Source organism: Felis catus, chromosome B1 (assembly GCF_018350175.1).
Source record: "Felis catus isolate Fca126 chromosome B1, F.catus_Fca126_mat1.0, whole genome shotgun sequence".
Lineage (NCBI taxonomy): Eukaryota > Metazoa > Chordata > Mammalia > Carnivora > Felidae > Felis > Felis catus.
The window spans coordinates 81,136,109-81,153,688 of NC_058371.1; the positions used below are offsets into that span (position 1 = coordinate 81,136,109).

At 45.4% G+C, this 17,580-nt stretch overlaps 1 protein-coding gene across 12 annotated transcripts in view; it reads left to right on the top strand.

The window, feature by feature from the left end:
• Positions 1–1,012: 1,012 nt before the first annotated feature.
• The window catches only part of ZNF827 (zinc finger protein 827), a 174,789-nt gene continuing 158,221 nt past the window's right edge, over positions 1,013–17,580 (top strand). For 7 of the 12 annotated variants that reach the window (XM_045055802.1, XM_045055806.1, XM_045055805.1 and 4 more), the window contains exon 1: positions 1,014–1,625. In XM_045055802.1, the coding sequence (XP_044911737.1) occupies positions 1,583–1,625 (43 nt within the window). In that variant the 5' untranslated portion in view covers positions 1,014–1,582. Of the gene's footprint in view, positions 1,626–17,580 lie in introns of all 12 variants that reach the window. The other 5 variants (XM_045055801.1, XR_006596710.1, XM_045055800.1 and 2 more) reach the window with 4 other exon arrangements.

The window sequence follows — 17,580 nt, forward strand, 5'->3', positions numbered from 1 at the left end:
CTCTTCTTCAGACCATTTTTACTTCAATTATAGTAGCAGGTTTTGGAGTTTAAATCATTAACAACCTCTGAGTGAACTTTTATCCAAATGACTGCAAGTCACAAAGAGAACAGTCCTCTTTCACCAAGTATCTTTTGTGCTAGAGTGAGACCCATCCTTTTCTGTTTTTCCTCTTTATGTCTCTCTTTGAAGAAAGATGTGTGATTTGTAAAGTAATGAAAGTACGTATCAGTTGATGAAAACTGCTATATTTGGGTTCATAATGCAAACTAGAATCGCTTCAGGGTAAGCTTCATATACCTGCATTACAGCAGCAGGAGAAAAAAAAAGTAAATTTCAGAAGTCAAGCTTGCTTTGTGCACTGTAGGAGTATCATGTAGCTGTTAAAACAACCATGGGGGTGACCGAATCTTATTTTTCCCCCTTGGTCAAGGGGATGTAATTCTCATGTAGGCAGCGTTTTTCAGTTTTAACTCCACTAAACACTCCCAAACTGGGCATTTATTCCATCAACCTCATTATCGATTTCACCATATGTTATCTTTTAATTTTTTTTTAAATTATTTTTATTGGAATGTTTTTTGGAAGAATGTGTGGGAAACCGTAACCTCCACAAACTTAAGGTGATGGGGTGAGAAGAGTAATTCTTGCAGTGAAAAAGCCTGAAGGATTTTATACAGAACAAAATGTAGTTTAATAAACAAAAGAAAGTTAAGAGAAAAATCTATTTTCTTTTCTTAAAAAAAAATCAGCAAGAATAATGAACTAATCGTTGTTTAAAGAGTGGGGAAAACTTTTTTCCCCCTAGATTTGGCGAATAGCGGGATAAATTCGAAGAACTCCATCCCACCCCCGCACGCGCGCCCCCCATTCTTTCCAGACGGAGCGGTTGCAAATCCCAGGCTGAGTCCGCCCTGGGAGCCTTAGGGCACCTTCCTCTTTGCTCTGCGTGTGTGTGTGTGTGTGTGTGTGTGTGTGTGTGTGTGTGTGTGTCTAGCTCTCGCTCTTTCCCTCAGTCTGTGCCTCTGTGTATGTGTGAGTGTGTGTGTGACAGAGAGAGAGAGAGAGAGCGCGAGAGGAGAGAGAGAGCGAGAAAGAGAGAGAGAGAGAGCAAGAGAGCGAGCTGTGAGCTGTGCTGCCGCCGCCGCTGCCCTTTGATCCCGACATTAGTGTTAGGGGCTCGGAGACACAGAGCGCGGCCATAGACACCGCCGCACCGGCACTCATTTATTTATACCTCCCATCACACACGCGAGCATAGGACACACACACACTCACACCTATTAGATCCGTTTCCATTGAAGAATATTACGCTCGGGGACAAGCCAGGTGCACGACCAAAAAATTAAAAAAAAAAAAAAAAGGAAAAAAAAGAAAGGAAAGAAAAGAAGAGAACCCCTCATCTGGCTCCAGGAAACCAGCTTCAGCCCATTGCACACACCGGAGAGAAGGGGTTTCCCCCTGCCCGCCCGCCCGCCCCCCAACTACCTCCCCGCTCCTGCCAGTGTCTGCCTCTCTGCCCCCACGGGGGTTTATTTGATCTCACATTAACCAAGGAGGAGAATGTGAGAAAAGGGGGAAAATGCCCAGGAGGAAGCAGGAGCAGCCCAAGCGCCTTCCCTCACGTAAGTCATCCCTTCTCCACCTCCTCTCGTGCCATTTTCTCGCCCTCCCTCTCCTCTTTCCCCTCCGCAGCCTCCTCCGTTGTTTTCTGCATTAGTTTAGGGTTACAGAGGTGAAACTGACAAAGACACAGCCCGGGTTACTCCTCGTTTAGGTCTATGCTGAGGCAGCCATGTTGGTGATGATCAGCCCCGTGCCCTTTCTATTCTCTCTCTCTTTTTCTTTCTTTCTCTCACCCCCCCCCCCTCTTTTTTTCCTTGAGATCGGGCTTTTTTTCCTTTCCCCTCCCCCTCCCCCTCCTCACTCCGGGTTGCTGGGGGGAGGGGGCAAGAGAGGGGAGGAGGGGAGTAGTGTGGATGCCGGGTTTTTTTCTTTTTTTTAATCGGGGGGGGGGTTGGTGGGAGAGGTTGGAATCTTTAAAAAAAAAAAAATCCTTGTGGATCCCAGTGCCTGAGGGTGCGGGGGTCGGGGCGTGCGGAGGGCTGGGGGCCGTGACATGGCGTTTGGGGGTGTCGGGGCGAGGGCGCGCGGCCGCCCGCCGGCTACAGGATCCAGGGAGAGGTCCGTCTCCGGCTAAAGGTTGCGCCGGGGTTGGTCGGCCCCGGAGCCGCCGGCGGCAGCGGCGGCGGCGGCGGCAGGAGCAGGAGGAGGCGGAGGTGGAGGAGGCGGCGGCGGAGGAGGGGAGTCGGGGGCGGGCGAGGCGGGAGCGGCTGGGGAGGGTGTGGGGGCACCGCACACAAACACACCGGTACACACGCGCCGCCGGGCGGCTGCTCCCGCCGCGCCGGGGCGAGGGGGCGCGCCGGGGCGCGGGGGGCGCGGGGCGGCCGGGCGGGGGGCGAGGCCGGGCAGCGGCGGGCGGATGTGGGGTGCGGGAGCTGCGCCGAGGCGGAGGCAGGAGGCAGGGCGGCTCGCGGCGCGCGAGGTCCCTGCAGAGCCGAGGGGAGGGAGGAGCAGGGCTCCTGGCCGCAATAAAATGCGGGGTCAGTCGGAGCAGACGGAGCCAGGCGAGACTCGGGCTCTCAGACCCCCCTCCCCGGCGAGCCTGAGCAGAGTCCAGGACTAAAGTGCATCACAACCCTCCCCGGCTGCAGCCACACACACCAACTGGAGACACACACCCGCCGGCACGGCCCGGTCCCCTTCCCCTCCTCCACCCGCGCCCCCGGTCCCTCTCCGCCCTCCCTCCGGCTTTTCTTTGCTAGACTCTTAACTTTTCCCCCACTCCCTCTCCAGCTCCCGCCCCCCCCCACCCCAATCTTTCTCCGCTTTGAGTGTTCCGAGATGCTGCTAAAGCTAAAAGTGAAGGAGAAAGAAGCAACTAAAAATATCCCCCGGGGCCGCCCGGCTCCTTGAATGCAGGGAGGAGGGGGCAGGGGAGAAGGCGTGGGGCGGGGTGACGGGGAGGAGGGGACGCCGGAGGCGCCGGAGGGAGGGGTCGGGGGAGACCGAGGGTCAATTTCTTCTCTCTCCCCCCGCACTGCTCCCCTCTCCCGGCGGTTTGGCGCTGCTTGGAGCCCGATCCTGCAAAACCCGGGCTGGGGGCGGGAGCGGAGCCGGAGCGCCCGCCCGCCTGGGTGTCAGGCCGACGTGGTCGGTCACCTGAAGTTCACGGAGGGTGGGGGAAGGGTTAAGGTTATGGTGTCTCGGGCTCGGGTTGTGTGTGAGCTTGTGCGTTTCCGCTGCAGACAGGCAGCTCGATCGATCTCCCCCTCGCGAAATATCTGCGGCGGTGCCTGCCCGGGGGGACGGGCAGGGGGCGCGGGCTGCTCGGGCCGAGCGCCCCCGCCGCTCCGTGTCACCCGGGCCGCGGCCGGAGTGGCGAGCAAGGGCACTTGCAGGCAGCCCGCTCCGCAAACATTCCTCTTTCTTTCCCCTTCCCGGTACGCCGGAGTCGACGCACAGGGCTTGGGTTGTGCTTTTTTCCCCTTCCTTTAAAAAAAAAAAAAAAAATGCCCCTGTGCAGTCCTTTCTTCGCCTGCCCGCTAGAGGTTCTGAGGATAATATCACATATGTAATATATATGCACATAAAATCACTCGCAGGCGGCTGCGTGTGTAGGGAAATTTTGCGCGAGGGAAGAGAAGGCGGCGGAGTCGGGGAGGGCGAGTTGGGAGGCTCCGCGCTGCGATTCACAGAAAACTCGCAGCAGTTGGTGGAAGAGTGTGTGCGTGCACATGGCCGGTCGGCCAGTTCCCAGCTCTTTTCGGGGGCGTGTGGCGGGGGAGGGAGAAGAGGCAGGAATCCTGGGGGGGGGGGGTCGGGGGAGGCTTGCCCTGCTCGGACAAAATGGGCTTCAGTGTTCTCTGCGAACTTGCCCTTAGATGGCAACTTTGGGAGCTGATGAGCTTGTGTGCGAAAACCAGGACGGTGAGGTTATTTGGTCATTTTCCTTTCTTCTCTTCTCCCCCCCTGCTTAAAAAAAAAAAAAATGTTGGCGGGGTTAGAGGGAGGGTAGGAGAGGAGAAGGGATTTATCTGTTTTCGGCTCTGACGGAGATGGAACGCCTTCCCTCCCGTTGTGTGTAGCGCATTCGGGCAGCTGCAGCCTGCCCTGCTGGTGACCTTGACCCTGACCTCGTGCGACTACCCTCTCCGTCTGAGAGGAAATTCAGGCTCCATTTTAGCTCCTATGCCTGGTGGGCCTCTCCTGCTTGCTGGTGCCTGGTGATTAAGTTATATTTTAAGAGTGGACTCTCCCACCCTGTTCTCTAATTGAATACGGTTATCCACTCAACTTAAAAAAAAAACAAAAAAAAAAAAATCAACTCCTTCTAGTCACATAAAGCCACTTTTAGTGAAGTAAGAAGCAATTACCTTTTTGGAAACACCGTAAATGTCCCTGTAGTTTTTAAAGGGAAGCCTAATTTGCAAAGCTTTTCCACTTACCTTTTTGTGGATGTGTGCTGCCTGTTCTAAGCATGGTTTACACATGTTTTGTAAGCAATTTGCATTTGGACTAAGGAATTTCTGGGCAAATGGTGTATTTTGCAATTCAGACACTGTAACCCAAGGCTTCCTAAGTGCTGAGTGAGTCTTAAAGAAACTTGCAGTGGTGGGGAGATATAATAAATATTGACTTTGATAAAATTAGTGTTAATTCATATTTAATGTAGAATATAACTGTAGTCTTAAGACTTCATTGTAATGCTAAATTCTTTATTTGTTTATTTATATGAGGGGAGGATTTTGCCTTAACCTGGAGAACTTTTTTGTACAGAGTTAAAATATAGTAACTCTGGGACTGATAGAAGTCATCTCAGGGTTTTAAGAAGTTATACAGTGGCACATTTTAACCTTGACCCTGAAAGAAAGGAGCGATGTGTAGAATTTAGGGGGGAGGGTCGTTAGAGGGGGAATGTGATGGGGAAGTTTGCTTTTGAAGCCAAACACAGAAGTGGCTAATAGACACTATTAATATAGCTTTAAGAATCTAGAGAACCTGTAAACACACATTTAAAATTAGAAGTAGAATACAAATTAGAATACAAAAAAGAAATTGGTGAAAACTGAATCTATACAAACTTCAAAGTGCTTTCTACTTTCCCTTAGGCCCGCCCCCTCGCCTCAGCCCCCTCATCAACCACTGCTACTAATAGACTTCATGTGCAGAACCTATTTTTCTGTTATTAGATATACTACTAGCCAGGCATGGTGTGGATTGACAAGGTCTCCCACTCTACAGCACAGACACCAGGGAACCTGGAAGCTCCACCCTCAAGTAGATTAGTCCTGGAAATCCAGACTAGCACTTGGTACTATCTGATACCGAGTCTGGGGTGCGTCTCAGCCCCTGGCACGGAGTTCCAGCAATTCCCCAGGCTGGGCTTTGGCCTGCTAAGGTTTCCTAGCTCCTTCTGTTCAACTAGACACCCATGGGACTGTTCAGAACCGAATTAGCCTTGGGGATGGGTGAGCCATTAACCTGACACTACTAACCTAAGCGTTAGATTTCTGATTTAAAATGCTACATAGTCATTTTCTCCTGAGCCTCAGAAGTAAGAGTGTGTGTGTGTGTGTGTGTGTGTGTGTGTGTGTGTGTGTGTGTTTGTTTTTGTTTCTGTTATATGCGCCTCATACATATGCAGAAAAAAAAAAAAAATAGCCTGTCCTATACAGTTGAGTGGTGATTCTACTGGCCACAAATCAAAAACAAGTTCTGCACTAGCTTTTGGAGGTGACCTCCAGCAAAGGGTGTTAAACCTAAACTATTTTTGAGAAGTGGCTTTAAAAATTATTACTCAAAATAAAGCCTTTATTTCTTGGCCTAGAGCAATATTACCATTTGGGTTTAAATATGATTCTGCTGCTCTTGATGGCTCTTTTATAAAAGTTCTTTTCACCAGCAGGGTCCAATACCATGTTCAAAAAAAAAGTCCTAGAGATCCTCTGAAGCATACCATGTGCTTATCTGTAGCAGAATCCCAAACTGCATACCTTAAAAATGTTTGTCGGTCTAAGAAAGAGGAAGAGGGGGAAAGTGATACTGTGACTGTTTGCCAGGCCTGGGGCTCAGCACTTTCTAAACATCACTACATTTGGGATCACTAACTGAGGAGGGAAACGGTCAGGAAGGGCTTTCTCTTGTGTTTGTTACATCTGTAAATCCTTTTACCATTGGCGCCATCAGCACTTTTAAGATTTCCTCATTAGCTTCAACTTACCCATGAACATGTATGAGTTCAGATCCTATTATATTTATCATTGGAAATCTGCCTGATGCTTATTCCCAGGGGGGAGCACAAAGGAAAAGTTAATGGAACAGTTGTTTTGTTATTCTAGTATTTTCATTGTTTACTCAGTTGTGGGTCAAGACGTTATTGTGTTCTTCATTAACAAAACTTTAAAAATCATCTCTTGCTTTCTAGTAAATGTGGGAAGCAAAATGACAGGAAAGCAGCAGAAGCCCTTATATTTATATTTTTCCATGTCTTTTTATGTCTATTGGAAGAGAAGGGGTAGAAGGTTTAACTCTTTCCCCTACTTGGTCTTACTATATTTTTCAGTGACGAGGCACTTCCTCCTGACTGTGACAGGAACCGCAGGGAAAAATTTTGAGTCTGAAGCAATAAAATATTTCACTCCTCGTGTCAGGCAGAGCTAATGATTCTGAAGTACCACACAGCAGGCTAGGTTGATGCTGGGCAGTAATGTTCATCTGTTCTCCTAAAGGAAATCCGTGTATTCCCGATATAGCAAGTAGGGTACACTGAACTTTCTTGTTAAAATAAGGAAGACAGTTCAAAATCACATTCCTTCGAATGCTTCAAAATAGTTTCAAGTAAAAAAAAATTGATTTTTAATTTATCTGTGTGCTGCCATCTTGGTCTGGAGATGCCACAGCTGGTGTGAGTTGACAAGTCCTCAAGCACAAAGTGTTAATAAATCACGCTAGAGCAGTATAAATTGGACAGCCGTCGGCCAGGGTCAGAGCTGGCTGCGCAGTTGAGTTTTTAGAGCCTTTGAATGGCCTCTATTAGGAGAGGTCCAAAGGAGGTGTGGAAAATCTCTGTCTTGCGAGGCTTATAAAATTAGGTGGACAAAGGCTGCGGAAACACCCAAGGGACAGTGTTGTGTTGGTGGAGCAACCCGGCAGGCTTCTCTTGGGGTCAAAAGGTGGCTTAAAATACAAGGAGTCCTATTAATGTCAAGAGGTTCTCGTAGGGAAGACTGGGTTTGTTGAATCGTGTGCTGCTCGGCTGGGTTGGTAAACCAGTTTATTTAGTAATCCCGGTAGTTTGAGTTCAGACGGGGTCAGCGTGAATCAGTTTGACAAAAGAGAAAAACTCACCCAGTGTCACTCACCCCGGTCACTTGCGTGCAGAGTGGTGTCCTTGGACGCAAAGAGGACAAGGTGTGAAGGAGTGGTGGTGAAGCCCACCCGGCCACTGTGTGTAACAAGGCTCCCTCGGTTTCTGTGACTGGTCGGCAGTGCCATCTGTGAAAGCACAGTCCTGAGAGTAGGTTAATGTATCCTTTCCCCTTCCTGGTGGGGAGTTGCCTGGTCTCTCTTCCATTCTTCTTTTTTGAAGTTAAGTACCCGCTGGAGCATTAGGACAGGAGGACGGAAAAACAAACACAACAGGCTGGAGCTGATATCTGCATTCTGAGTGATGTATTAGTAATTTTCTATAATTTAATCAGACTGATCGCAGAACGAGATAATGATGGTATGACCTAAAAAATAGGACATTTGGGGGCGTTCAAGGCTTTCTAGCATAAGGTTTTACTAGACCATGGGCTTTGTGGTGAAGGAATAGATTCTAAGTTTTCTCTTATCGGAAAGAAATTCAGACCAGGCCTAGTTCTGGTAAGACGTGTGGGGTTTTTTTTTGTTTTGTTTTGTTTTGTTTTGTTTCTATCAGCTTTTTATTACTACTGTATTTTGGCTTAGTTAAGATACTCTAGAATCACGTTTTTTAGATAGAGATTATAAATGAACATGCTGTGTCCTGTTTTTGATGCATTCTCTTCTGTTCCCTACTTTGCTAGGTGCAGCTCAGTAATTCACACCATTGAGGGCCAAGTGTACAAAATACTTTATGCTTCATGGTAGCTGAAGTGTCTTCTGTCATATTTTACAAGAAACTAATGTGCAAAGTACAGACCCTAGAAATAGCCAGGAATACTCGCTAGGCTGAAGTTGCCAGCTGCTTTCTCTCTTCTGCTCCGGGGCAAGTTCTGTGTTTCTGTCCTCTGTCTGTAAATTACATTTTTTATGATATCAGAGAATAGTGTATGACTAGGTGCTGAAGCAGGGGCCTCTCAGATGACTCTCATCATTCCCCAAGGACCCACCTTTGGGATAGAATTGCTGTAGTTACAAGGTAGTTTCATAAATTAAAATCAGACTTGGGCTTGATACTAATCTTTAGCTGCATGGGTGCATATTCCTGTTTATTTTATAAAAGTCAGCTTCACTGCCATGTATACACACACATAGAGGCTGCACTGTAGCTAATTTTATAAAATGTACAGTGATACACGCCCACGGTCTGAGATCAGCATGTGGCCTTTAGCAACTCTGCTTTTCACAGACTGACCCAGGGTTATATTAAATACAGCAGATTCTGTGTGCCTAAAAAGGATATTGTTTCCAGCCGTCCATTCCCTTCTTATTAAAAAACAACCTCCACCACTGAAGTTCTGTCTCTAGAGTTCTTAAGTGACTAAGGCTTGGGTATTCATTGCTTCTGTTTTTGAGAAAGTCCAAATTCAGCCAGGTTGTGTCTATCAGCAACGAAGAAATGCGTGGACCTTCTCTGAAGCTTGAGCCTGAAAAAGGAAACCCTAAAATAATCTTTCTCTCTCTTTCTCTCCCTCTCTCTCTCTTTCTCTGTCTTTCTTGTAATTCCAGCACAGGTCACACAAGTGGTTAGACCCCATTAGAAATGTGGGCTGGAGAAAAAAAGGCAAGGAGTGAGAGACCAGAGGATCTCAGGGTGGGTTGTTTTGAGTACTCTGAAGAAGTTGGCCTTCAAAGGGGACCAGAGAAGACCAGGGGAAAATGAACTTTTATGGGATTGACCAGCAGCACTCTGCTTATCTGAGCTTTCAAGACAAGCTACTGTACTTGTGGAAGGGTGCTGGATTTTTCTAACGTTCTATAGTGCTCGTTTCTTAAGTTGTCTGGCAGGATATTGGAAAAAGCTTTTGTTGCTTTTTGTAATGACAGGGAGAACATATCATGTGACTTTGTCCTCTTTTCACTATGTCTACCGTATATGGTACAACTTAAGTGAAAACAGAACACACGTGCTTCAAGTTCATGGTGGTTAAATGTACAGGCTCTGGCACCAGGCTGTTCAGAACCCAGCTCTGGCACTGACTTGCTGTGTGACCTCAGGGACATTACTTAACTTCCCCGTCTTTGGTTTCTTCATCTCTCAATAGTGATGAGAGTTCCTCTATCATAGAGTTCTTGTAAGGTTTGACTGATAAATATCAGTATCGATATTGATAAATATCAGTAATATATGCACGCACGAATCCATGCCTAGTTAGTGCCTGCTGCATAGAAAGAGCACAAGAAATATCAGCTCTTATTATGTATATGAAATAAGTTTCCATTTGCTTAGATTGTGATTAGACTACAGGCGTTTCTGACCCAGGACTTTTTGGTGATTTCTGTGTTTAAAAAATTTTTTTTCCGTATCTCTCATCAGAGTGATGAGTAATAATGTGATATGGTAAAATTCTTTTATCAGGCTGTTAAAATAGGCTTGACTAATATTGTTTCATAGGCGAACAATATTACACTAGACTTTTACTGTAGGAACATGTTCGGTGTGTGTGATTTGACCTGAATTACATCTAAACTGTGTAATAATCATATGAATTATGACTGGGTTTTACTGTGAAGTAAGGACAATAAATCCATGCTCACAGACTTATAGTGAGATTCAAATGGGAAAATAGGTATTTAATAAATGTTTATTTATTCACTTATTCAACAGTCAGTCCACTGATTAAAATTACCCAGGGGAAATTTATATTGGTTTTTCCATGTGTTATTTAGGTAGTTTAAATTTTGCACCAAAGAAGGAAAGTCAGGGTCTGTTGTTTTTAATTGCAGAGAACCAGGCCAACAGAACACATTAAATTAATTTTAAATGAAGAATTCAGGTGTGTGTGTGTGTGTGCGTGTGTGTGTGTGTGTGTGTGGTGTGTGGGAGATAGATCATATCAGAGGTTACAAGCTAGTGGCCTACCGATGTGTTTTGCCCCACACAGTATGTTTAAAAACTTGAGACAGCATTTGGAAATGGGTGGTTTCACATAAAAATCCAAATTTCTAGCTTCTTTTGAAAACTTGGAAGAGCCAGCAGCACGGGGCCCACCTCCCCACATGGCAGCAATCTGCTACAGTCGGTGGCGGCTGTCTCCCTTCCCCGGGCATGTGCTCGACAGTCTGCCACGGTTCCTACCACTCTGCTGCCGTGTCCCCGTCTGCATGTACACCTGCCCACCTCCCTCATGTATATTCCTGCCCGGCCCCTGCAGGCCTTTGGATTAGAAACCGTCCTACATTCTTCAACATTCAGTGATCTTTTAATTCATCGTTGAGGCTAAAGTATTGTAAGCCACATTCTATGGCAGTAGTAAGAAGCAGTATAGGGTGGGGATTAAGATCCTGGTCCCAGGGATGCATGAGATCCGTCCTGGCTGCACCACATTTTAGCCTTGACCTTGGCAAGTTACTGCAGTCTCTGCCTGTTTTCACATCTGTAAAATGGGGGAACATTGTAGGTCCTATGGGAACTGAGTTCACACAAGTTGGTATTTAGATTCGTGTCTGGCACAGAGTATATGCACGATACATGCTGGCCATGTTAATAGACAAGAGGTGTAAATTCATTTCAACTAAGGATCCCAGTAAGATGGCTCTAACTGTGCTTTGTAATCAGTCAAAGACAACTACTGCTGCCTCTAAGTTTCTGATCACCATTAGCCAACACTGAGTGGTTCTCAACACTGGCTGCGTGTTAGAATCACCTGGGAGATTAAAAAATTGCAAACACCCCCAGCAATTTAAATTTGATGGCTCAGAATGGAACCTGGGCATGGACGTTCTTAAAAAGTTCTCTGACCGATTTGAATGGATAGCCAGTGTTGAACTTACCAGAACTCCCACTCTGGGTGGATGCCATTTCAGCCAAAAATAAAGACATGTTGAGCCTAGCAGCTTATTAACAATAATTTGTTTGACTTTTAAAACCCTGGAAATAGCTCATGGACCTGAGTAATTGACTTCACTCCTCCAGGTTGAAGTCAGAGAGAGGCTCGGGGAGGAACCTGCACTAGGCAGGAGACAAGGACTCCAGTCTTCTCTGTCCACTGTCCCCCTACGGTCACCGGGGTTTCTCACTAGCTTTGTGACTTCGGGCAAGTCACTGAACCTCTCTGGGCTTACCTCGCACCATCTTGTAAAATGGATAATAGTAGATCACCCACGCTTCCTATTTATGTTATATCTTATTGTTCACAAAGCATTTTCACTGATATCATCTGCCTACAAGCAAACAGGAAAGACTCCTCCCACCAGTTGGACAGAAGTAGAAACAGAGCCATGGAGAGGGAGAAACTAGCTTGAGGTCACCTGTGTCTGCACTATCAAGGGCTGGACCATCTACTGGTCTTCTGAGGCCCACTGCGTCTCTGAGGACTTCAAAACCTTCCTGGGGCCCTACACAGGAAGGACATGCCTTTGCCACCTGCACTTCCATTCAGGGACCTTCCTCTACAGGTGCCGATGGAGCACGTCGCTCTGTGATTCGTGAGAACTTGTGCCACCGATAGTATTTCTTTCCTCAAAGATTTAGGCTAAGCTGAGGGTAAGAGAATGAGAGTCACATGCCGTGACACTTTCTGGGGTCTGAATTACGTGCTCCATATGGAGAACACTGCTTTCGTGTAATGGCCTAGAATTATAGTTGTCTTCTAATCTGTGCTTGTTTGGCCCTACTTGTTAACCCAACAGTCCTCTCTACAGCATGAAACACAGCTGTATTTGGAAGGAAACAAAGTGTGGGACACCCTCTGCTTCAGGAAATATTCCTGAAATGTGCTGCATGATTTCTCCCTTCTAGGGGGAAGCAAACCTCAAATGATAATTTACTGCATTTTAATCTGAACTAAGAAAGAGGGGAATTAAATTATAGCGAGCTGTTTTCTGACACTGATAAGGAGAGAAATTTCATGATCGAGAAGTGGGGTTGGGTTGGCTGGACCACTAGATCACATTTAGAGAGAACTGCTCTGCACCAAAGGCTACTTGAATACTTGCGGAGAGGTGAGGAAATATATACAAAAGAAAATACAGAAGTACCGTATAAGTCTTTGAAACGTGACTTAAGTGTACTTCATCAGACTGGAGCCATAGAAATCACAGATATGAATGAATTCTGCTTATTAATTTATTTTTTAAAGTCTATATTGGCTTTTAATGACAAACGCAGTGCCGGCTCAGTGTAAATAATTAAAACTATGTAGAAATATTCAAAGTAAAGCATGAAAGTCCCCTTTCCCAACTTTCACCCCCAGAGATAACCACTATTAATAGATAACAAGCAAAAAGATAATAAGGAACACTTAAAATTCAGCCTTCATTCGAAAAATGGATGCATTTCAGCAGAGTTGGCTGAGTTAATTCAAGTACTGAATTCAGAACAAGGGTGGCAACACTGGTCTTGTAAACTGATTAGATCACATCTGTAAATTGAATGCCAAATTGAGTGCCCCAATTTAAAGGGGGAAATTGATAAACTACTCACCAGAAGGGAGGCAACTAGAGTCTAGGTTCTTGAATTCATCGTATAAGGAATTAATTATTGAGACAATTGGGAGTGCTTAATTTGAAGCTAAGAGTGAAGTTAGATAACAATCATGCCTGGTGACTACACTCAAATATATAAAGTTCTGTCAAGCGATAAAGGGAGTGAACTTACTCTGAATTGTCATTCATCTTAAATTCTTAGTTTGGGTCTGCTGATACTTCTTTAATTGATTGGTTGGTTGATTGACTGATTGATTGATTCATTCATTCATTCAAGCAGCAGTAACTGAGTGCTTCTGTGCCAGGGAGTAGGGATCAGTGGAGTTGAATAGAGCATGGTCCCTGCTTGCAAGGATCTCAGAGCCAAGTGGGCACAGAAAGAGATGAAACAAATAATTAAAATTCGGCTTGAAAAGTATTTTCATAGATTTATGAAATGCTGACCAGAAAACAGAGACTAGGACCAAGAGGATAGAAGTTGTAGGGAAGATCACTGATTTTTAAAGATAAGGGCCTGTTGAATAAATACAACTGCGCAAAAATGAAAGATCTTGTGTTTACCAAGAAGCTCGTTCAACCACCTGGCAGGGGTGGTTTTCAAAGGACTTCAGGTAAAGAGGAGTGGGATGGGAGGAGACAACGCTGACTTACATTGAAATCATTTAATATTATGAAAAAGAATTCTCTAAAGCAAATGCTGCTTTGTTTGGTTTCTGTCGTGAAGTGGGAGATCTGTTCCTACCACGGAGCAAAACCTCCCTCGGTATGCTGAATTGAAAGTCTTTTGGGAATAAGGAAGGACATATGTCAACACACATGGTGTCACATTAGAGCAGTGAGGGCATGGTCCGCTGAGAGTTGTAGTCCCTACTGGGTGCTCATTCATTAAGAAAAAGTTTTGAGCATTTATGTGACTTGTAGAAATTGTACAGATTGCAGCCCTTGTGGACAGTTCTTTGAAATGTTGACACAAAACAAGCACAGAGGATAAGCACAAATCAATATGCTAACAAGTGCAAGACAATATAATATGAATTAGAAGTGTAAATGTTCGAGGAAACCCAGTGGGAGTGATGGGTAAGATTCCTGAAGAGGAGTGACACTTAAAACATCCTTAAGGAAGGGATGCATTTAGATCTTGAGAAAAGAGGAGAGAACATTCTAAGCAGAAGAAATGACATTAGCCAAAAGAGGGTGAAATAAGCCAAAAGTATGTGGGAGACACTAAGAAGTTGAATCAAAAGGGTTATATTGGTGATGTAAGGATAGGAGGCAGGAAAAATGTAGTAGGAGCTGGTCCAGATGATAAGAGATTAGGATTACTAAATTTTGTAGTTTGGATACAATACAAAATCAGCTGTGAAATGTAGTAGTTTCTTTCACTGTGATGACAAGTGACATGGGAGCTGGTGGCCTGAAGGAGCAAAAATGGCCTTTTTTATGCAGGGAGGGCTGTTGAAAAACCGAAGATCCATGGATGGCACAGATGCTGCTTTGAAGTTGTCTCTGGAAGAGCCTGCCGGTGATGGGCTTCTCTGGGGCCAGTGCTGGAGGCCCTCAACCAGGGCTCACCCCATGCCTCTTGCCCCTTCCTCACCTCTTTGGTTTTCTTTGGCAAAGAAAGCTCTAATGCAGTGCTTCCCTTTCAAAGCTGTAAAGTAGTGCTGTTTACAAAAAGTAACACATCGAACATTTATACACAGAGATAAGAAAGGATAGTGGTAAAATGAACACCTGTAAACCTACTGCCCAATCTAACACGTTTCAACCCTATCAGACTTCTAACGTGCCCTTCGCCTGCTACCTGTCCCCATTATCCTGAGTTTTCTGCTTATCGTACCCCTAGCTTTACCCTGTTTGGTTTTGCATGTATTCTGCACCTTGGTTTTCCACTCAACGGTGATCTTTGTGAGATTTATCCACACTGATGCTTGTAGTTGTAGTGAGTTCATTTTCACTGCTCTCTAATGTTATACTGCAGAACCATACTATAAGGGGTGTATGGTTTGTTTCTACTTCTTGCTATTATGGACCGTGCTGCTGTGAACATGCATGCACATATCACTTTGTCTTGAGGGACTGTCAAGTTCATAGCGTAAGATATGGATTTTCCAAAATTTTAATTCTTGCTGGCAAGCTTGAATTTTATCATTGGCTACAAATACTGTCAGTTTTTCCTTAAAGTATCAGCCTTACTTCATTTCCAAGAAATAGTGTGCCAGGTACCCCAATTTTTTTTAAGTTTATTTATTTATTTTGAGAGAGAGGAGAGAGACAGTGTGTGCCCAAGTGGGGGAGGGGCAGAGAGAGAGGGAGAGAGAGAGAATCCGAAGCAGGCTCTGTGTCGTCAGTGCAGAGCCTGACGCAGGGCTGGAATGCACGAACCATGAGATCATGACCTGAACCTAAGTTGGACGCCCAACTGACTGAGCCGCTTGGCGCCCCTGGATACCCAAATTTGAATGACCATAGTTTGTCAGTTACGCTTTCAGTCAAAAGTGATGTTCCATGAAAAAAGTGGCTGGTTCACCTCTCAACTAAATCACAGATTTACTTTTCCTTGAGATAGCCATCACACTTTAGTGATGGCAGAAGTGCTTCATGGACACATTTCATTACATATCATATTCAAAAGGTGTTTCCTCAGGGGTCAGTCTTTAAGAAAATTAATAATCTTTGCTGCTGCTTCATCAAAGACATTCTTGGGTGAAATGGACCTGGTTATTTTGGGGTGTGTGTGTGTATGTTTTACTGTGAGTGTGTGGCAGTGAAGAATACAATGATTCCTAGTGTGGCTTGGTGTTACTGCCTTGATTGGAGCTAAGGAGCCAGAATTTTACCCATCATTGCTTTTGTATCATCATTGCAAATGTCAATAGAGTGAAAAGGGCAAATAACATCTTATGAATTCTTATGAAAACAATTTTGATCTTGAGGACCCTTGAAAGGGTCTCAGAGACCACTAGGGGCCCACAGACCACACTTGAGAACCACTGTCTAAGCTGTCTGCATAGAAATGGGAATGCAGGTGTCGGCGTTCGTGTTTCTTCAGCTTTACGTGAGAATGTTATACTGCAGCACTGCGTGAATATTTGCACTGAAGAACCCAAAAGACAGAGAGCCCTGAAGACAGGGAAGTATTCTCAGCTTCTCTGAGATTTCTCTGAGGTATCTTTGAAGTCTCTTGCTCTGTCTGCAAATAGGAATGAAAATAATGTACTTTGCTCTATAATATATCTGTTTGTTTTAAAATGAAAGTAAAGCTTTCGATACACTTTGCAGTTAGTACTTTTCTTCCTCACGCAGATGTAGGTGCCACGGGCCGGCATGACTTAGGTGGACCGTGCTTTGCTGCGGACAAGAGATGGTCAAGGCTTTTGGGCTTGGGAAACTGGGAGTGTTTCTGGGCTTCTTGTGTTCTCTGCCTGGACTGCTGTCCTCACCAACCATTAACCCCCTTGCCCAAGACAGAAGCTTGAGTGTGATCCTAGATGCCATGCTCTTCCTCTCCTCCCGCATCAAACTGATCACCAAGCCTCTTGACTCTCTTGTAGATATATCTCTGGAGTTCATCATGGCCACTCCCTGCCACTGCTGTACCATACACTCTCATTTTCTCCTGTAAGGATTCACAACTTTTTTATTTATTTTTGCCTCAATGTCATATCCTCATCCCCCTACCCTGGCCTCTGTGTAGCCCAGTATCCACACTGCTACCACAGTAGGCTTTCTAAAACACTCGTGGATTTATTGAGGATCTTTTAGACATCCCAGACATCCCCTAACTGGATAAAGTTTGCTCTTCTTAGTAAAGTATGGAAGATGCTTCATCATCTGTGCCCCCTTTCTCCTGCCCTGCTGTATACCCCTTGTTTCATTCATACTGAATTATCTATATGACAGACTACCATGCTTGTATTTCCTTATTTTGGCAGATTCGTTCCCCCTATTTCTGGATGTCTTGAACCCATCAGATTAACCTTCTGCTTATCAATTAGCACTTAGCACTCAGCTCTCAGGGAGGCCTTTCCAGCCTCCCCTACTATTGTTCCTTCCACCTACTGGGAGGAATTAGGGAACCTCCACTGGTTCCCACTGGTCTCTCATAATACCTCCCATGCCACACTGTAATTGCTTATTCCTCTATGTCCTTAACGCTGTGAGCTTTTTAAGGGCATGGCCTATTCCGTATTCATTTTTGTACATTCTTGCACATCGCAGTACCTGGTGTAAGTGGTCAGATATGGTTGAATAAATGAACAAATGAATGAAATTAAGAACGGGTCACAGAATCAAATAAATAGGAGGTGTTTCATAAAGATTCTTGCATGAATGAATGAATGAGTTGAATGAATGAGGTTAAGAGTGAGTCACAGAATCAAAGGATTTTAGAGGTAGAAAGGACCATGGAGAACATCTCCTGCTGTCATCCTTTCTCAGCAATGAGACAATGATTTGGCTAACGTGTACAGCTGGGCTGGGTAGGAGGTGATGAACAGTGCCACAGACATTCACATGGATGCGGCCTAGAGAAGCCTGGGGAGAGTCATGTGCTTCCGGAGGAGACTTGCCGAGAAGAGCAGAGGCCACGGCCTACACCACAGGGGGATACCACAGACGAAGTGCAAAGAGAACTTTTGTGGTTGGAAGTCTGTGGCACATTCCAGACTGTAGAGTCTCCCC